General features: G+C 44.8%; 1 protein-coding gene across 1 annotated transcript in view; it reads left to right on the top strand.

Moving 5' to 3' along the window:
- The window catches only part of cdk6 (cyclin dependent kinase 6), a 31,163-nt gene extending 11,606 nt beyond the window's left edge, over nucleotides 1–19,557 (top strand). Inside the window, exons 5-8 of the mRNA XM_080006944.1 lie at nucleotides 9,036–9,145; nucleotides 15,963–16,013; nucleotides 16,123–16,258; nucleotides 17,141–19,557. Coding sequence (XP_079863070.1) covers nucleotides 9,036–9,145; nucleotides 15,963–16,013; nucleotides 16,123–16,258; nucleotides 17,141–17,293 — 450 coding nt within the window. The 3' untranslated portion in view covers nucleotides 17,294–19,557. The remainder of the gene's footprint in view (nucleotides 1–9,035; nucleotides 9,146–15,962; nucleotides 16,014–16,122; nucleotides 16,259–17,140) is intronic.
- The last annotated feature ends 2,223 nt before the right edge of the window (nucleotides 19,558–21,780 follow it).

Below are 21,780 nucleotides of genomic sequence, written 5' to 3'. Positions count from 1 at the left end.
CTCAGGAATCCCTTAGCGGCCGTGGCAGACAGAGACGGAATGGACCGGCAGAGACAGACACCCCTCCCCTCCCGCCGCCAGCCCTTTGATGTCCAACTGTCGAGGACCGGGCTCTGGTGACCAGATAAAATGGAGACAGAGAGGGAGGGAGCGAGCCAGCGAGCGAGCGAGAGAGGAACAGAGAGCGGCAGAGACTCAAAGACTCATTGGAAGAGCTTTAATTGAAGAGAGATGACACGTCTAGAAGTTGGCCAGCTTTGTTGACGGTTTCAATAGTCAACACAAGGTCATGCATACTTGATACTGTATTTTAGGTCATGGGTTAACAATTGATCCATTTGTGGTGATTTTACCCACAATTGTATTCAGACACGCAGATAAACCCAGCGTTCACATGGAAAGGGGTGCATCCTTTTATTACTGACACCATTCATCTGCACTTACGTTTCATCAGAATTCATGTTTCAGCAAGGATGTAGCACTGCTATTTAGATTTTTTGGGAAATTTTACTATGGGTGCCAGTAAGGCAACCTCATTGTCGCAAGATTAACCATTAAGGGCACCATATTAAAACTCCTCGTCTTTAAGCAGTTTGAAGTCCCCAAGCTGTGAAGTAATTATTAACACTTTCCCTTTTGCTATTTTTGAATAAAATGTCCTCCTCTACAAAAGTTTGCACAAAAATCACATGGCCACATCTGTATTTACAGTTTTTGGTTTTATCTGCCATCTCAATTAACCCCCATACTCTAGTATGTGTATGTATGTGTAAGTCTTTGAACTTTTCAAACTAAAAATGTCATGTTTTTTTGGTAAAGAGGTGACACAGGAACACAGTAGTCACTACACTGGGAATTCACCTATGGGTGAGAGTGAAAAGTACTGAATTACCCTCATGCACCCCAATGCGTCCACGTATACACACACACACACACTTGCCTCTTCGTTTTTACTGATTGCTGCATAGAATAAAGTTGGTGTGTGTGTGTCTGTGTGTGTGTGTGTGTGTGTGTGTGTGTGTGTGTGTGTGTGTGTGTGTGTGTGTGTGTGTGTGTGTGTGCTGGAGTGGAACACTGCAACGTGAGCATGCGATCTCCGGTTCCAGATGAATGTTCCTGTGTCTGGAATCCCCCTATTAGTCCCTCCAACACACACACACACACACACACACACACACACACACACACACACACACACACACACACACACACACACACACACACACACACACACACACACACACACACACACTAACTAATACACACACCCCTTTCATCCATTTAGTGTTTCCTCTTGCTAATAAAAGCAAATACATGCTGCACTGTATGCAGCAGACACACTCACACACACACACACACACACACACACTCTCAGACAATCTTCCTCTTTGCTCAACAGACAAAGTAGCAGATTTAGTCACCCATGCTGCTGCTGCAGGCAGATGGTCTTTAAGGAACGGCTGTCACTCCTGTTAACAAGACACCGCTCTCTCACTTTCATTGTGATTCACTTAGCGTGTCCAGAATGATTAGATGAAGCAGAGTTTATTTGCATAGGCGGTCATAACAGCGCTTTCATTTTCATGTTTAGTGACTGAAAGTAGCACTGACTGACTCGCATAGTGCTTGTATGCGGGAGTGTTTCCTGAGCATCGATGCGGGTGCATATAGTGTGTGTGTGTGTGTGTGTGTGTGTGTGTGTGTGTGTGTGTGTGTGTGTGTGTGTGTGTGTGTGTGTGTGTGTGTGTGTGTGTGTGTGTGTGTGTGTGTGTGTGTGTGTGTGTGTGTGACTGATGGCCCCAATGACAGCCACCACCAACTCCCTGTCACCCTCCCTCCCCCCTTTAACCACACCACCCTGAAAGGAGGATGTAGCCGGACCACCCATTGGGATGGTACAGGGGTTCCAGATTAGGATGCCCCTGGCGGTCCCTGGGGGTCCATTGCTTTGTTGATGGTTTTCTAATGACCCCGGTCTGGCCACAGCCTCATTGTTGCTGCCTTGATTGACGGGCAGACAACTAAGGTTGATGGGAGAGGATGACACATCAGAGGGGAGTGGAGTGAGCGTGGCTCTTTTTCCTGTCCATCACAGTGAAATCCCCTTGCCTCCCCAAGCTCCATTTTCTTTTTGTCAAAAGCCGAAGCTTTTGATGTTGTCTGTATTTGGAGTGGGGAGGATTAGGGAATTTTCTACGCAAAATCCTGCATTCCAATGTGGAGATAATTGTTTTGCCAGACAAGCGCTTACTAAAGTTTTTTTTTTCCACAATAGAAAATAACAGTTATGTTTAAGTACGGCTTAGATTTATCGCTGTGTTGTTGACAAAACTAGGGTGTGCGTCGAGCATGCAAAGTGGTAGGGATCCTGCTCATTTTCACGTGATACAATTTACTTTGGGGCCATAAAGTCTACAACCGTTTCCATGTGTATTAATGAGACTTAAAAGATCAGAATCTGTTGAATTGGAACAACATATCACTTCCAGGCATGTTTTCTACCTCACTAGATTTTGCCCTTTGCCCTCACCACGGTTTACTGTTGTTGGACCCCTATGGACTCCCTGATGCAAGGCATCAAAGATTTCTACAAGAAGTCAGTTGAGCGAGTCCACGTGTCCCTGGTACTTCCTCTCTGCTAAACTGGTGTTTCCTGCTTTGATGGGTCATGAAGAGATGTTGCCATGCAAGTCTGCTGAGTCCGTCCTCTTCCTTCCCTCTCGCTCTGCACAGGCTGTGAAACGCATCCACCCGCATCGGAAACGCCTAAAAACCACAGGAACAGGGTACCAGTTGGAAATTGTTTATAATCACATGAAGATTCCTCCTCATCTTCATCAAGGCACTCCATTTCACTTAAACCCACCCAGGTCGTGGATCGAGCAGGGCTCTTGAGAGATACAGTTGGCGACTGCTGCTCTTAGTATTTGATTTAATGTTGTGTTGGCGTCCTGGAGAGGTCGACATGAAGACGAGAGTATACATTACCTGATCACAGGTAAACCCACCCACTCACACACACTACTTCCCTCTGATTATGGCTCTCCCACTATGCTTCCCAGAACAAGACACCATATCACTGACAACATTAAACAAATTGAAACCAGATTTCCTGCCCACACTTGAACAACAGCAGGCTGCTACAATACAATGCTTTCAGGAACAGTCGTCCTCCATTCGGCACGGCTTCCTATAGTTGACCTAGCATTTGCCATTCTGGGCCTTGCTGAGTGTTTGGGGGGTCAGAACATCCTATTCGTAGTTACACACGCTTTTCGATCAAGCATGTTCTTTCCTGAGCTTGTGTCTCTTCCTTTCTTGGTGGCTCGGTGTGCAATGAGTCATTGTAGTTCCATGGCAGCCACCGCCAGCTAGTTTCCGTAGAGGTGAACAACGTGGTCAAGAGGTTTACTCATGATATTTGGTTGATCTTTAAAGTTTACTGGTCGTGCTTCGGGCCATTGAACTTCCGGTTGCCAGTTAACTGTAAAGTCTGTGCTTTCAGGCGCTGTTATAAAAAAATTTAAAAAAAACAGCCACACGCTAGCAACAGCACCGCAACATCAATAATGGTGTGACGGACTTCAGGAATAAGAGACACTTTTGAAAAGCGTGCTTTGGGTCACAGCCAAGACGTGTTGCTGAATCCAATCTTTTGTGCCATGCCAGACAATGTGCTTCCACTCTGGAGAGATGGATGGGCAGACAGAGGGACAGACAGACAGGCAGGCAGACAGGGAGTAGAAGGAGGAAAAAACCTTTGCACAGCACAGAGAAGAGCACGTGCGGCGTGCTCTGGGAATGTTTAGACATCTCCTTAAACGGCTCCGCATGGGAAAAAAAAGAGAAAGCCCTCCTATGCTTTGACTGCGAGCGCCTGCCGAAAGTGGGCTGGCCGTGTGCTCACATAAGCAAACAGACAGTATGGTACAGTACACACACACATTCACATACAGGCGCCTGCACAAACAGGCGAACATGTACAAATCGTCGCACAATCAGACACACAATGCACAGTGCGGCTCTCATTTGGTATTTCCTGCATGACTCCTACCACCCCCAGAGTGTTCCAAGTAGTGAAGCAGTAGACCCCCCCCACCTCCATCCTCCCACCCAGCCACCCCAACATCAGCCCCAAACACCCGCAAACACCCCCACTGCACCCAACCTCACTGCTCCTCCGTCTGCATTAATTGTTGACGGCCCCTTGGCAATCATCCAGGTGGGGAAAAGGTGTGTGTGTGTATCTGTGTGTGTGTATCTGTGTGTGTGTGTGTGTGTGTGTGTGTGTGTGTGTGTGTCGGCATCTGGACATTAAAGCCTGGTCTGTGTGTACCAGCAAGCGGAGAGGGAGGGAGAAAAAAATTACAGCATATATCAGGAATTTTCCAGCTAATGATGTGCGGATGTGGTAGCGCTTGGGAGAGAGAGCCACTGACTGTGCTGTCTTTGTTTCGTTCGCCCAGGGCCCCGCGCTGCATTCCTGTACGCTGTGCATACTTTGGCAACAGTTGTGGTGCCCCTTTTTTCCTCTTTTACTGTATACAGTTTGTGCGCTGCTCTTGCACTTTTCTTCCGACAGTTCCATCACTGGCGCCCCCTCTTTCTCCTTCTCTACCCCTCTCTCCCTCTCTCCCTCTCTCTCTCTCTCTCTCCCTCTAACTAGCTCGATGGCATTCTGCCCCCCCCCACACACACACACACACCCTTTTTAAATCTTTTCTCTCTCGTCTGTCCCTTCCCTGGCCTGATTGTTCGGGACTGTAAATTGTCCTTTCTGTAAAACAAGGGAGAGAGAGAGAAGGAAGGGGAAAGTGGTGGGGAGAGGTGAAATAATAGTGTTTACAACATGGCTGCTGGAGCTCAGAATGGGGCCTCTCGGGAGACACAACATTGTGGCCTCGGCTCACAGTGCATAGTTTCACACAGATTACTCTTAACATCCGCCGCCCTTCTCCTGGACCCAGCATGCCTGGACTACACTGAGCCATTTTCTGTCTTTTTACCTTGAAAGACTTGAACTTGTTATGGAATCATGTCCTGAACATGGACGACATATGCCACTTAATTACTAATTAAGGCTCCGTTAATGACACTGTGTGTGTGTGTGTGTGTGTGTGTGTGTGTGTGTGTGTGTGTGTGTGTGTGTGTGTGTGTGTGTGTGTGTGTGTGTGTGTGTGTGTGTGTGTGTGTGTGTGTGTGTGTGTGTGTGTGTGTGTGTGTGTGTGTGTGTGTGTGTGCGTGCGTGCGTGCGTGCGTGCGTGCGTGCGTGCGTGTGTGTGTGTGGTGTGCGTGCCTTTGTGTGTGTGTGTGTGTGCGCAGGTCTGTGTGTTTGTTTGTGCAGTGGGCCTCTTTCATCCTGGGATTCCTCTGAGAATGTAAACACAGGCCCTGGCCAAAGGAGCATCACAGGCCTCGGGCCCCACAGGTCTCAGCCATGCACATCACAACGGCTCATTCTGATGGACTGCTTTGGAAACACACACACACACACACACACACACACACACAAACACACCTCTCTTCCGGTCTGGTTGTGGGGGTCAATCCCGGGGCACAGTGCTATATGAAGTGGTGGCTGCATAATTTGACTGTAACTTAACGACATGTGGAGCAGACATGAGGCAGCTCACATGAACACACTCATACGCATGCACGCACAAGCACTGCACACACACACTCACTTCATCACGTGCAAGCACCCATGTACACACACACACACACACACACACACACGCACACGTGTCTTGTCATTCCACTGTGCATGCTCGATGCATAACGGCACTCAGAGGTCCGGATGTTGCGGGTCCGTGCAGGCCTGTAGGTCCAGTCGGGGGGGGGGGTCCTCTGGGTGAGGAGTAGCCATTTCCACCCCCGGGTTCTGGCAAAGTGGAGCAGCAGGGAGAGCACAGCAGAGCGGCCCGTGGGGGGGGGGGGTTGGTGTTCTCAGCAGAAAGGAATGCCCAGAATGTTGTCCTTTAATCTGGAGTCAGCCTCTCACTCGTGCACTCCGTCCCTCTCACTCTCCTTCTCTCCTCTTAGGCTTCTTTATCTGACTCACCTCCTCCTCCTCCCACTGCTTCTCTGTTACCAGGCGGAAGAGAAACACAGACAGGGAGCCGGACAGACACAGACTTTTTGTGAGGCACACTGACCCCTCGAGAGCTGAGCACAGGATCACATGCACGGCGCTGACTCACTTTTCTGTGCATCCATCACTCAGTCCAGTGCATCTATTCGGGTTTCCCGTTGGAAAGATAGCGGGAAAGTGGAAGCGGGGTTGCAAACAAAGCAGTATTTAAAATGCAGTATTCCAAGTGTCTGTGTACACTAATCACCTGGATCAGTAGTGACATGTGTCTGACCCTGGACTCGGCGTTCTCTCTGCGAGGTAACTGTGTCGAGGGATTCGGTTTCACAGACTGGACTCACTTATATAGACAAGCGGAGCGTTTTATAAACAGGTGTCTGTGAGAGGGCGATGTGCTTTACAGATGACTCTGGCCGAGATGTTTAGGTTTTTACTACTTTCAGACGTGTGTTTTTACAGGCACGAACAAACTGCGGGACAGAGAGAGTGAGAGATGGAAGGAGGGAGAGGGGGATGAAGAGAGGTGGTAGACGGTCCGTGAAAGGTAACGGCACGTTGGGTGGAAAGCGGCAGTGGCCGCTGAAACCTGCTCATTGAACATCTGCATCAGTGGTTGGAGTTTGATGCTCTTCGGTCACTGCAGCATCTGTGTGATAGATGGAGGGACACTTCATTAATCCCCAGAGGGAAATTGCAATTTCCTATCAGCTCACGTCAAATAGGCTGTAGTAATAACAAAATAAAAACAGAATAAAAACATGAAGTGAAAAGTGGCAATATATGGGGAAAAAAGTGAAAAGTATGAAATTGTATATATCCCTTGTGTATCATGAATTGATCTTCTATTTTCCATTTCCTCTTCAGGTGCATTGCATTCATCAAAGTTGTATATGTATATTTGTGTGTGCTTATATGTGTGATGTATAGGCGTGTGGCCTTTGTGGCCAAGTTTATCGAATACTGCGACGTTGCAAGAGAGGCAGATCCGTGGTTCTTCCTAGAAGGGTGTGCATGCATGCGTGCGTGCAACAGCAACAGAATGAAGTCACATGCAACCTGCCCACAGCCAGGAAAAGCAACACTTAAGAAAACAGTTTGATTAGGTCATAAAGTCAGACTCCCAATTAATCTCAGCTTTGAGGTATTGTCCCTTTTGGGGGAGGAAAAAAACGACAAAGACTCACTTTAATGCTACATTGAGCTAAAGATGGTCCAGATAACAACATTGAATAAGTTGTCACAAAGAAAAGGGGAAAATCTGGAAAGAGATTCCTGCACGCTTTCTTTAACTTGTATTAAAGTCTCACAATTAGTTAATACAAAAATACACTCTGCATTTCCCACAGAAAAACAATGACATTTAGCTGCCCAGCTGTGAAAGTTGAATGCAGGATGTTCTTTAAGGTCGCCCACTCACTGACCTAAGTTTCATTACCGTAAAGACTTCGAAGGTCACAGTTGACGTGTTTTAGTAGGTGTCGCGTGTGTCCCATTTCTGGTCACATGACCAGACCCACACCTCTGAGCCAATTAGCCTCAACTTCCTCCCCGTTTCCACTAAATTAGGAAGTAGGGGATGAGAAAGTATCACATGTCGACAAAATGCTTCCATCTCTAAAAATAGGGCCATAACCATTGAACTCAGAAGAAAAGTGTGACTGACTTTTTTTTCTTTCTTTTTCCTCTTCTTTCTACTGTTCCACCCACTCTGTAGAATTTTTAGCTTTACAAAACATTGATGTCTGTTGAGATTACAAGTCCACCGAAAATGTCAAGTATTTCCCCTCGTTCTCCATTTAGAGTCTATTTATTATATACTTTGAGGCTGAAAGCGAGAGGAACACAGTACAGCATGGACAACTTTGGTTACCATGAAATTGCTGTTTTTCTATCCAAGCCCCATGAACATCAACCCCCAAATGAATTTTCAGATGCTTTTCATAGATAGATAGATACTTTATTCATCCCCGAAGGAGTCCCAACAGGTCACATCAAAAACATGTGAAAGTCTGTGTACACACTAAGCCATAACCCAGCGACACCGCACTTGACCTTTTTGCTGACAGACATTAGCGTCAGACTCGGAGATGCAAATAAGTGTTTAGCAGTGAGTGAGTGGGGGTGGGGGGCTGTGGCCAAAAAAAACTGTAGGAAAAATCTGGAGTTTAGGAAAGCACCTGGAACCATTCCACTCTCTGGCTAGGGGTCAGTGAGTTTTGTCTGGAGGCTTTCCCTACTGTAGCTGTTAACAATGCTGCTGCTTTCCTGCAGGCTACAGGCCGACACACACACACACACACACACACACACACACACACACACACACACAACCAGCTCCCAATAGAGCACGGCAACACAGAGAACATGGTTAACTGGCACAAAATGGCTGCCCCCTTTCCATCAGTTGGGTGCTTAGTATTTTTAACGGTGCATTAGTATGACATCTGCCAATCTTGTGTAGGTAAAAATATGCATTTAAGGTGGTCACACACACACACACACATACACACACACACACACGCGCACGCACACACACACACACATATACGCCTTCACAAACCTGCGTGCAGATTCCCAGTGGCTTGCAATGGAGAGACCATGTGATGCAGGTATACCAAAACAGAAAGCAGGGAGATGGGCCCTCCCAGATATGATTTCACGTTATATAACCTCCAGATGAGGGCAAAGGAACATATGTTTGTTTGTCTGGATGCTAGACCCCACCCCCCCATCTCATAATAGATGCCGCGCTCATCTGTTCACTGCTCTCAGGTGAAACAGTGGAGCACCATCATAGAAGACGCAGCATGAGGTGTAAAGCGTGTGTGTGTGCCTGTGTAACTGCTGGATGTCCCTTTCATGTAAGCTTTTCTTACTCAATTTCCTGTGTGTGTGTGTGTTTGTGTGTGTGTGTGTGTGTGTGTGTGTGTGTGTGTGTGTGTAGGTGGTGACACTGTGGTACAGGGCCCCTGAGGTGCTCCTCCAGTCCAGCTACGCCACACCCGTGGACCTGTGGAGCGTAGGCTGCATCTTTGCCGAGATGTTCAGAAGGAGGTGAGAGCCGGCGTCGATAATTCTGATAACGATAACCGAAGGGGTTGATGAATGAATCCACGATGACCTGGCAGACAAACATCAAAGACCTGTCCTGGGAAGTAACAGATTTACTGCCAAAGGAACCGATATCAGCCTCAAATCTGTGGGGATATTTTTCTTCCGAGGTGAAGTTCTCTTCAATGTTCCGCTGATTCACTTTGTGCCTGTTGGAATTGCCGGCGTGAGAGCAGACCAGTGTCTCTTTCGGTAGTTTTTGATTCTAGAGCTTGGAATAGGGAAAGAACAGGACCTAACCGAGCACACAGCGTTTCTCTCAGAGTTCTCTCTAACTAGGTGAGCTTCACCACCTATAGACTGGTCTGGACAGGTCTGCCATTAACACTTAATTTCAAGAATTCAAACCATTCCATCATTCACATTGATTGTAACCTTGCACTGTACCTGCGTCCCAACAAATGGCAACCTCAAGCTCAGAAAAAACACCATGCGTCAGTCAGTGTGTTCGGACTAATGTTCTTACTGTTGCGTGGACTTAGCTCTACAAGGTTTTCCGGTGTTTCCTATCGCAGAAAGGTTTGTGGTGCTATGATCACGCATCATCACATCATTGCATGAGTGGAAATCCCCAGCATACATACGGTATATGGTCAGTTTCACCATATTCTTCTGTTATCACACAGATTAAGTTGTTGACCTAAAGGGGCGTGCATCTTGACTCATTTTACAGATTGATTCATCTCAGTATGTTCTTGTGAAGTCATAAAGGTCTGTCTTCCCACTGAGCTACGACTTAAATATGTATATAAATGTGTGTGTGTGTGTGTGTGTGTGTGTGTGTGTGTGTGTGTGTGTGTGTGTGTGTATATGTATGTATATGTGTGTGTCTTTGTGTATATATATATACTGTATATATGTGTGTGTGTGTGTGTGTGTGTGTGCGCGCATATATATGTGTGTGTGTGTGTATATATATATATTTTTTTTAAGTGTGTGTGTGTGTGTGTATAAACAGTATATGTGTGTGTGTGTGTGTGTGTGTGTGTGTGTGTGTGTGTATATATATATATATATATATATATATATATATATATATATATATGCGTGTGTGTATGTACAGTATATGTGTGTGTGTGTGTGTGTGCGTGTGTATGTATGTATGTATGTAAATATATATATATATATATAGTGTGTGTATGTAAAAAACTATTAACTAACTAACTATTCTACTGGGAGTGACAGTTAAAATTTGATGTGTCTGTAAAAAAAAGGTGCTTTCACAATTTGTAAAAGAGAAACCACAATTGCATCTTCCTAAGAAGTCATTGTCCCTGTTTACTCCACCGAAGGCCCTTGATATGCAGAGCTGGTGTGGTTCTTGTATTTTTTATGTTTATCATTGTACCTAAAAAATTAAAAAAGGTTTGACACTGAATTTCCAGATAAAGAAAATATTTTCTCTGTATTGCAGTATTGCAGTGCAATATTGTAATACGCACCTTTTAACAATTTCTATTTCCAAGTGGAAATCACCTACAAAAAAACACAGATCGGCCATCGTTCCAGTATTGCTTATTAGATTAGCAACTTGCCAACACCCGGCAGATGCATGGCCAGGTGACGGGAGTTTTGTTTCGGTTGGCTTATCAAACTATTAAACTGAACTGGCTGCCGGCTGTGGTTGCATCACACCAGACAGGATTGTATTTCTTGCTAGAAGTATTTGACAGTTGGTGGTTCAACGAACCTCGCACAGTGCAGTGTCAAAACTAGTGACAGACCCTTTTTCAGGATAACTTGAAAGTCCCTTCCCTCTTTAAAGAAATGTAAAAAAAAAATGGTAATACATGGCCTTTAAACTGCCATTAGAACGGTGTTTTCAAAGATAACGTATTTTTTTTATGTAGAGCAAAAAGGTGAAGGACTGTTTAGTGTGACCTGCAGGCCTATCTCGTGGACCAGTGGTGTGCTGTGGAACAGATACCGTGGGCAGTCCATCGGTCTGTCTTGTGCAGAGTGCCTGCTGCGGCGAGCAAATGTCTGTTTCCTTCCCCAACCGTCCTCAGGGCTATCGCTTTACACCGACCCATAGACCACGGGCCGCAGGTGGGGGGTCACTGGAAACGTATTGTGAACGCGACGTACGGCTCGTCGATAGTGTGGGCGGTTAGGACAGTGAGGGTTGTGTGGGTCGTCCTCCGGCCCTAAACAGTAGAATGCTTCGTCTTCAATCCTCTTGAATGGCAGTCAGTCCTGTGACTGTAGGCCTTGTTCTCATCTTGTTTATTTATTTATTTTAAGGCCGTCAGCCTTTTATTATTTTTCACTTGAGGAGTTCCTTTTTATTATTACAGCTCTTGAGAAGACAGGATAGTCAGGAGAACTGACATTATGATGAAAGAGTACGCTGTACACTGTACGCTGTACGCTGCCATCCGGCTTGGGCCCGTGCCCAGTGGCTCATGTACATTGTGTAAGTGCATCCTGCGCCCGTGCTCCTCAGATTATGCGCCCGGTAACAGTCCTGTAGCCAGTGACCCTTCGCTGCAACGGAAGACGGTTCCTCATTGTGCTCCAGAGGATATGATGGTTCAATGGCGGACCGTCCTCTAAACCGTGCTATCCTGTTTTTAAAATAGTGCTGCGAGTCATAACTGCCCCTAAACGGCTCCATTCCTTTCAACAGGAAAAACATTCCACGATAACAGACTAATAATAACACACTGCATTTATTTATTTCAAGGATTAAAAAAAAAAAACAAACACCTACAGCAATGGTCTTGCCAAAACAAGTACAGCCGGGCTGATAATTCCAGGAGGTCCAGGCTTTTTATTTTTTTTAACTGAAATTAAAAAACACACACAAAATCAGCTAATTAAACAAAAAGGTTTTAAGAGAATTTAACGGTCTGTGGTGCTCTCTATAGGTCGGGACACTGTAGGTGAACAAAAGGCTTGATCTCCCATGATGAACCACAGTCTGAAGGAGCAGATATTTCACTCAAACTCTTATTAAATACACTTGAGGAGTTGACACATGATGTCTTACAGGTTACAGGTTTGTTCTGTTAATAATTCCATGACTTCCATTTTGATTTCTCTACAGTTGTTAGTTGTTTGGCTGGTTTGACAATAGTTTGATGTTATGCGTTGAGCAGGGACTCACATTGGCCTGCTACACGTCATGTGTTCGTTTACAGACCCTCGATACAGTTACTCGCCCGATCTATATTTAGCCGCGTTTCCCTGGGTACCCAGCCAGCAGCCACTCTCACCTCACTTTCTCTCTCTTTCACTTTGTTTTCATCGAAATTTACTTTTGCACAATTCGACGGAAACAGATCTGATTGTTGCCAGTACCAACCCTGGCAGTGCCGGTACAACAGCACTGCCAGGAGCACACATACACACCTTAGCCCCGGTGCCCTTGAGCATCCCTCCATGCCACAGATTGGACTTGAGGCATGTGAAGGCAGCAAAATCTGGATATGTGATCTGTTTTATGACCTGGAAAAATCTATTTTTGCCCAACCTAGCTAGTGTAATAGCACTTGCAGAGCTCAGATCTGGAAAATAATGAAAACTAGTTGTAATGTTCAAGTACGCGTTTTTCTTTTAAATATATTTCAAAGGCATGGAGTGGAAAATGGCCCACAGTGATCACATTAAGGTCTTCACAGTTGGTGTGGTGCATAATACCTGAATACCTGACAGTATGCCGCCACGCAGTTGGGGTTCATAGGTGAGATCTCTGCTGAACTTATGCACTTAAAGATGCAAAGACATGAGTCATGCACCATTTTCACATTCACTGAATAGAATGGCAACATGTTTGATGTAGATCACTTAAACCACATGCTATATGCACGGCAGGTCCTGGTTCACAAAATATCCACATATTATTAGAGGCCAGTGATCCTGGACGTCGAGCAATTTCCTGGTCTAAGGTCTTTGTGTGTGTGTGTATGTGTCAGTATGTGCATGTGAGGTCTATGTTGGTACAGCGCTGCCCTGTGTGTGTGTGTGTGTGTGTGTGTGTGTGTGTGTGTGTGTGTGTGTGTGTGTGTGTGTGTGTGTGTGTGTGTGTGTGTGTGTGTGTGTGTGTGTGTGTGTGTGTGTGTGAGACAACCTGGCTTCTGGCCAACAGTGCCTGAAGCCATAAGGGTAGGCACTGCCTTTTGATGGTCGTGAACAAAACGAGACTTTTTTTTTTTTCTCCATCTCCCTCTCTCTATCCTGCAGGTGATTAAGATGGCTTTTAAAAGGCCACCTGTTAGAGATTAAAGGGCACCTGGGAGAAGCGAGGAGGGAAAGCCAAAGAAAGGCCGTGATTGAGGGAGGAAAGGAAGAACGAGGGACTGCGAGAGAAAGCTGTTCGAACCATCAAAGGTTTTAATCCGCGTCTTACGGCCGGAGTTCAGCCCAACGATAAAATTTCCACTGGTGGCTTAATCGGAAATGAAAAATGGTCAATCTCCTTATTAACTTGAACTTGAACACCTTTATTGGCGGCAAACAGCTTTAGTCATATTTCCTGAAGCTGCAGCTTGAAGGTCTACTCATTATAAGTCACTGTGTAAGTGCCCGGAGTGCTGCGACAGCGCCTGTTCGCCCCATGTCACTTCACCCCACAGGTCGGAAAATTCCACCTCCTGCTCCAAAACCATTAACCTCATGAGTCACAACCACCTCAGTTGGTTTCTCTTCCGAATACATTGCGCACGACTCAGAGCTTTCGTAAAAAGGATGCCATTTTGACCACCCCATGTAGCAACCATAGCGAGGTACTGTACCTGTCGCTGGAGGAATTTTCAAAACAAATGTCATGCAAGTCTGCATCTGCATGGCTGGGATAGAGGTGTGGTGAGTCACAGATTGGCTGAATGAGGGGGAGGGAGGGCGAGTGTTGACATTCCTCCAATTGAGAAACCCTGGACGTGCTGGTTTAATGCAAAAGGAGAGGCCCCACATCCTTGTTGACTTTCTCACAGTGTCAAGCTCAATCGATACAACCTCAAAGAGACTTTCTATGAACACACTCTCCCACGTACATACAAGTCCAGGAAGGACTTGGCAAACATGCACACTCATGTCCACATGGCGCACATGCACGCAGGCACGCCACATAGACACCCATTGCCAACAGCCAAACACACACACACACACACCAACACCACAAAATCTGTTTCCCAGCCGGGAACAGACACACACTCGCGTGCAAACGCACAAAAGCACACACACATTCCAGAGGTTGTCTAAATGGAATGTGGGACGGAATGATGTTGGCACCATGGGAGCGTGACTCAGCTCTGTGTGTGTGTGTGTGTGTGTGTGTGTTGTGTGTGTGTGTGTGTGAGATATCTATCTGAATGTGACACATAACCTGGTTTTGTGTGTGTGTGGATGTGCATGCCAATGGCCTGCCCTCAGTGAAGTAGTTCTCTCCAGCAAACCGACAAACCACTCCAGGTTTAAAAATGGACCTCCTGGAATTATCAACCCTACTTGTTTTGGCACGAAGACTTTGCTGTAGGTGATTCTTCTTGCAATGTTCAGAACTGGTTGGGTCTGAAAGTTGCTACGTCTTTCAAAGTCAAAAGTGCAAAGAAAGATGCAGGGGTTAATTTAACTTGGATTATCTAAGAAAGGGAATTGTTGTTTTGTTCTGGATGGTCAGTATGACCAATTTGAAACAAATTTAGCTTCTGCCACCACTGAGTACTCGGCGGGTGATCTGATGAGATGAACGTTCCAAAGGCACTTTGTCTGGGACAGAGTATCACTATATCTACCCAACTCTCTGTTCACTTTAGTTCTGTCGCACTGCAGCTAACGGCCTATCAGGATATGGAACTATGTGCTTGAACTGTGTGTATTCACACATGCCCAAGAGCAAAAACCTATCCTGCATCACATTGACATCTGCTGGTGATTGCTTTTCATGAAGTTTACATGCCGCGACTTAAAAAAAAACTACATTCAAATTGTGTTCATCACTTTGTGACCGAGATATATACTGTGTACGCCCGGGTGCTCACATGATGTCACACACTTGATTAAGGTTGTTAATGTAACTGTATACAAATTAAAAATTAAAAGTAATGGCATTGAATTGCAGTTCTGCGATACTTCTCCCGGAGGCGTGGGGATACCTGGTCTCATATCACGGCAGCGTTTGGGTTCAAATGACATTTACTCTCGAACAACAATCTCCCTCTGAGGTTTTGGTTCCCATAGTTGTTTCTCCCTCTGTTAGAATAATCCTACTGTTCTTTCACATGCCTCTCCCTCTCAATTTCCTATACATACACACATGCACACACATGCACACACATGCACACACAGTGAGGGATAAATAGGCCCTTTTTTTTTCCGGCAACCCCATGCCAACGATGACTGCTGGCATTTGTGCGGGTGCCAGGGGAAGCATGGTCGTCCACGGGCGTCCAAAGCCACAGGAACCACCAGCAGCCCCCTTCCTCCCCCCGCCCCAATGCGTCCAGCTTCCTTTCTGCCGCCTCCTGACTCCTGAGAGCATGTGCCCCCGCTTAACACGACCATGTGTCTCACTGCCTGTCTCTGTGACTGCAGTGAGTTAATGGGAATACATGGAGCAAGTATTTTACATCAGATTTGGCTTCAGACTCAGGGCTATTTGTATCAAGATCCACTGAACAACACCGCCTTGTTGACCCACCATCTGACTGTTTTTCTTACATGCTGAACATACATTGCCTCTGTTGAACACGCCGTCATAAATCATGTGCTTGTTCCAGCAGCAAAAGTCAGACTGAACTATATTAATTCCTTCTCTTAGACCGCTGTTTCGTGGAAACTCAGATGTTGATCAACTGGGCAAGATTTTTGAGTAAGTTTCATCTGTTGTACTTTATTTATAGTCTATGCAAAACCCATGAAACACAATGGTCAAAGCAGCAGGCAACAAATGAAGTACTAAAGGTGTTTTTATCTCACAGTGTCGTAGGAGTGCCCTCAGCAGAAGATTGGCCCCAGGAGGTGGCCCTACCACAGAGTGCCTTCACCCCCCGGCCCGCCAAGCCAATAGAGGATTTGGTTCCAGACATGGACGAGCTGGGGAAGTCCCTCCTATTGGTAGGTAGCATTATTCAAAGATGTTAGCTTTTATTCCCTTAAAGCACAAAAACAGGCCGGTTTTAGACCCAATCTCACAAACGGGGGGCAAAGGGAACGACATTGATAAGCAATCATCGCTGATAAGACATCAAGGCGGCATGTAAAGACACCATGTGACACTGACAGCAACGACAAGTTCTGTGTTGTTGAATTCTTTCCCAATCTCCAGGACACAGTCTGCCATGTCAGTACTGCCTCTGGTCATGTCCTGGTAAAATGTACAATGTGTCCTAGACCTGTCAAGAGCTGATCTTTCTGCTTGACTTGTCCAAATCTTAAATGATAGTAGTCTGTAGACTGTGGGGGCCTCACCATCTTCTTTAATCACTGTTTTAACAATGAGGCTCTGTCGTTTATTTCAGCTTTTTTTCGATTTTTTTTTTCCCGTCCTCTCATGCGGTGAAAGTCAATATTTTTCAGTAGACCCATTTTACACCCATTTTTTTTATTTTTACCCCATTTTATAAGGTTTTGTCTCAGGGACCCCAATCTGAGAAGATTTTGATTGTTAAATATGATTTACTCCAAACATCTATATACAGTTTGTTGATACTATAGTTGGAGAGCTAACAGTATCAATATAGTCATTATTTTACATTTTCTGATGGTGCTTAGGTTTTATAAATGACATAACGGTGAAGTTGAACTGTTAATCATTTCGCTGGGGACTGACCCACTGGAACCTCTTGAAGGACCCCTAGGGGTCCCCAGACTCCATGCTGCTCTAATGCACCACATACAGTAAATGAACACCCTTTCTTTATGGGCCTAAATTCTACCTGCCTGCTGTTTCCCTTTGATTTATATTATTTTATCTTACCATCTCCCCTACCTGTACAGCAATTCCTGGCCTTCAACCCTTCCAGGAGGATATCAGCTTTTGCCGCCCTGACCCACGCCTACTTCCACAGCGTGGACAGCCTCAGTAGGAGCATGTATGCAGCGCAGCCCATCCCCAGCAACAAGCCCGCCATGGAGGAGCGGGCCGCCTGATCAGCACCTCCACCCTCATTGCGCAGTGCAGACGTCTTGCTGCAAAGGGCTTAAAGAGCGAGACCAAGAAAGTACAGAAGAAGAAAAAGAAGACAAACAAAGACTTTGCCCCCTCCCCCTTCCAAAAAAAAAAAAAAAATGCACAAAAGCTATCATCCTTCCAAAAACGAATGGATTGTAATTGCTGCTTTTTAGGTTGTTTCATTGTGTTGATTGGTTGACTTTGTAAACAATGCAAGGAGACGCAGAGCTCTGATTGGTCGGACGGACTCTGTGTTTAACCTGCCGGCGGCCTCCAGGGGGCTCCACTAGGCAGGAGCCTGAGTGGACAACAAAATGTTTAGTGTGTGTGCACGTCAATACGAGCAAGAACAGACATGCATTTGTGTATACACACACACACACACACACACACACACACACACACACACACACACACACACACACACACACACACACACACACACACACACACACACGTTAAGTGCATGCATTAACGTAAAGATGCTCACACATATGCACATACCGACCTGATTGACATTTTAGGGCTCAGTCAGCTCCACACTGCCATGTCGTGTTTTATCGTTACGATCTTACTGTTATTTCGATTTTAACGCCGCCCCTGGGTTGTCCAGAAGCCAACGCAGACCAGTAGCGGGATTCTAGTGGTTCTGCAACTCTGATGATGGAGTCGAGAAGAGACCACGTCTACGTGCGATGACTTGGCATTAGTGTTAAAACCGCAAGGAAAGCTCAGAACAGACGTTCTTGTTTAGTTTTTTATAACTTAACTGGTGCATACGACTTACTTAAAGGCAACCATCATGCCCATTTATCATTATTAACTATGACAAGTATTTACTGTTTTGATGGCACTATTCAACAAAAAATACCATCGGCATGGACTCGTGTCGCAGATATTCTGTATTTAATGTTAAAGTTATTGACAGGTCTTATATACTTTTTATTGTCGTAGGTATTACTTGAGGCTGAAGACGCTGGGGACATTACTGTTTAAAGGTAGCAACGTAGGTTTGGTTTGTAAGCGAGGAATGTACAAGAAGGGATAGACCGGTACCGTTGGACACGCTGAAGCGTCGGATCGTAGCTAGAGTAGGGACTGTCCATGGAGTGGTGTACGGAGAGCTTCTTTTCCTGTGCCGAAATGTGGAGGCGGGGCAATTAGAACCATGTGTGTATCGAGCATCGACTTGCTTTATTTTGGATTGAGAATGACTCTGAAATTGACTGTGGATATGGTAATGAAATGCACAACTATTGTAACGAGTGTAGTATCCTCCGGGGAGTTGTATTTTTATATGTAAAATTTCGTGCAGAACAGTAACACACTTAACACTGGTTTACTTTTTTTCCTACAGGTAGTGCTGCTAGCACACACACACACACACACTCTCTCTCAAAATCTTTCTCAGGTTCTATATATTCGGATGTCCGATCCTTTCGGACACGGTTTGCACATCTATGGACAACTTACTGATCACATCATAACTCTATCAGGTTTTCTTTCTAGCTGTTCAGCGATCACACCCCTGATCGTAGTCTACTGTCATTTATTTTTTATTTTTTCAAAATAAATGTTACTGACAAGTCATTACTGTCTGAAAATAACTGCCTGTATTGTACACTATTATCATAAAAAAAAAAAAGGTTTGTTCGGTGGCAAAACAATTTGGTCCACATGTTATCAGCTCGACTAAGCACTGTGTGAACTTTGTTTATTGCAATAAATTCACTTAATAACATAGCTAGGCATGGAGCCATTCGCCTTCAGAATAGTCATCGTAGCAGAGAATTTTAGTTTTAACGGGTGATCATTCACTGTATGACAAGGAATGCTTTTCGTTTGATCACGTATCTTCATTTCAGGCTCAACACCTTTAGACGATTCCCCTTTCTGAAAAAAACACGACACTTCATCAAATTACACACCCTTCCATCTACACACCCTTCCAACTTCTCCTGTGCGTGTGTGTGTGTGTCTGTGTCTGTCTGTGTGTCTGTGTCTGTGTGTGTGTGTGTAAAAAGAAATGCATCTATATTTTTGCATACGGGACACAGGATGAAACTGAAGGATAACAAAGCAAAAAAACAAAATCTTTCCTCGGCCAGCTGTTGCAGATTTTGTTTTGGATGATCCCATGCTCTTGTGATTCACTAATTTAATTCTAAATCATGGCGCTTATGTATGGAATCGGACAATAGTGGCTTGTTTTGAGCTTAATAAAAGCAGCTTTGTACGAAAATGTCATTTTGGATTTATTGAAATTAAGATGGGTCATCAAATTCCCAACACTTTCCATTTTACGCATAATCCATTTTCTGCAATAAATTGATGTGGCCCTAGTGCTGCTTTATGACAAAGCTTTTATTAGGCTTTTTAGCAATGCTCTTTTTCTCAAGCATTTAAGCTCCTTCTCTACAAGATTTTCATTCTTCATATTCAACACACGTTTCCCATTGCACCCTTAAAAGTCAGTGATGCAGGATGACAGATGATAATTCACATCAAGAAAGTAAACTGGTATATTCAAGTAGTAAGTGTTCGCCAACCTAAACCAGGCACCTGATTTGGTGCCCATACATGCACACTTTACCTGCATATAATTAACGACCATGTGGCTTAATATTATATTAATTTTAACTTAAACCTTGTCGACAAAAAGTGCAAATCTCGCAAGAACAAAAAAGATATAGCCGCAAAGTGCCCATGAAGGCCATCTAGATCTGATGGTGCAAGCTGTACAGGGACGTTTAGCGGGTTTAGTCCTGTACCAGTGTACCAAGATATGAGATGACTGGTCAAAAGATCAGAGCGGTCACTACTATCCTGCCACCTACAGCAGCTTCGTACTTGTATGAAACGGAACACATGTGAACATAACTATCTCCTTTTGCTGCGGAGCCTGTCCGCCTCCCCTCTCGTCTGTGTAAATAGCAAATCCGAAACACAGTACCTCACCATCCTACATAACTGGAAAACATAGTGACGGACCTGTTGACTCCTGCTACTGTGCTGTGGCAGTGAGAGGACGACTCCTTTTGTGACGTCACCGGCCCAGATGTATCGCACGGTTGATCAAACATGCATTCACATGCCAAGACCACGCTAGTATGTACGGTTAACAACCAAACTGCATATTTTGACCAATAAGCATGTACACCAAGTTTCCTGAAATTCCAACAATCACATAAGGAGATTCCACGTTTTGGCCATTCGTAGCAACCCCTACTGTTCAATAGCTCTTCCGAATATCCCCATTCCGTTTTGTGAGGATTGGACTAAAGGACAATGAATTATGGACTAATTTGCGTGATAATAGGTTGTGACCGTATTGCTTATCCGATCATAAATCTTCTAGGTCCCCCGAAAATAATGTTTTTCAAAGTGGCGGAAAATCTAGTTAGCAGAGCTTAGTGCTCTGATATATAAGTGATATATCGACCAAGTTTTCCAAGTAACTCCTACTCTTTGTATGTATATGTGTGTGTATGTATATGTATGTGACAAATAAAAATCTTGAATCTTGAATCCTTACGGCGTAGGAGTTGTGGCCTTTTTAAATGTTAGAATTTTGGCCGTCATAATAATGCCATCATTTGGCCGATCTCGATAAATTTAGTTTGTGAACTATTTAAAGGGAAATATCTATGCATGTGCCAAATTTCAAGTCGCCATCATTTACCATCTAGCTGGTAGCAATACATGGGGTCCAGGGTAGTCGCTTGTTAAAGTTCAATGGACATGTGTGTTGACTTCCTGTGTGTTGACTCCAGAAAAACACAAAAACAATGAAAATATTCCACATACACAATGAATACATGTTCCTTGTATTATGTAATTGCTTATGGTTATTGTTACCAGTAACTATAATTCAGGAAGTTTGTAGACATTGATATCTATGTAATGCCTATAAATTCTGACAGTGGTGGTATTGGGTTTTCATTTTGTAGAGCTTACCCTGGTGGGTGCCAGTAAGCGTATATATTTATGACGTTTAATATGCTGCGCTTTGTTTAATCCAATTGTCTTCTGGTAATACATTAAGTGAATTTTCAAACATAATAGAGGTTAATAGTGATAAAAAATACCTGTCACTTTGTAACTCTGTATGGTTAAGAGTTTGTATCTTATATTCCTTTAGATAAAGTCCAATCGCGACTATATCTGTGCGTGGCGATCTGTGAACTCCGTCAATTTCAGCATGCGGGCAAGGAGTTCTCTGTTGCAGCATACGTCCGTGCGGGTGGTGCCATTTTGGTGAGCTTATGGTTTTTGATCACAGACTTCTTCCATAAAAATGAGGCGCCGATCTGGATGAAATGCGAACGAGGGGAAGGTCATGTTGGAACTGCCCCGAATGCAAATCTTATTCAGATTGTCTGTGGGTTTGTTGAATCCATAACATCCATGAAGATCTGACGTCAGCTAGATCTGCGAATGCTGCCACCTTGGTGAGGTCTCCATT

This window comes from Zeus faber, assembly GCF_960531495.2.
Source record: "Zeus faber genome assembly, chromosome: 1".
Classification (NCBI taxonomy): domain Eukaryota; kingdom Metazoa; phylum Chordata; class Actinopteri; order Zeiformes; family Zeidae; genus Zeus; species Zeus faber.
The sequence above is the reverse complement of the archived record's forward strand: the minus strand, read 5'-3'. Positions and strand labels throughout refer to the sequence as shown.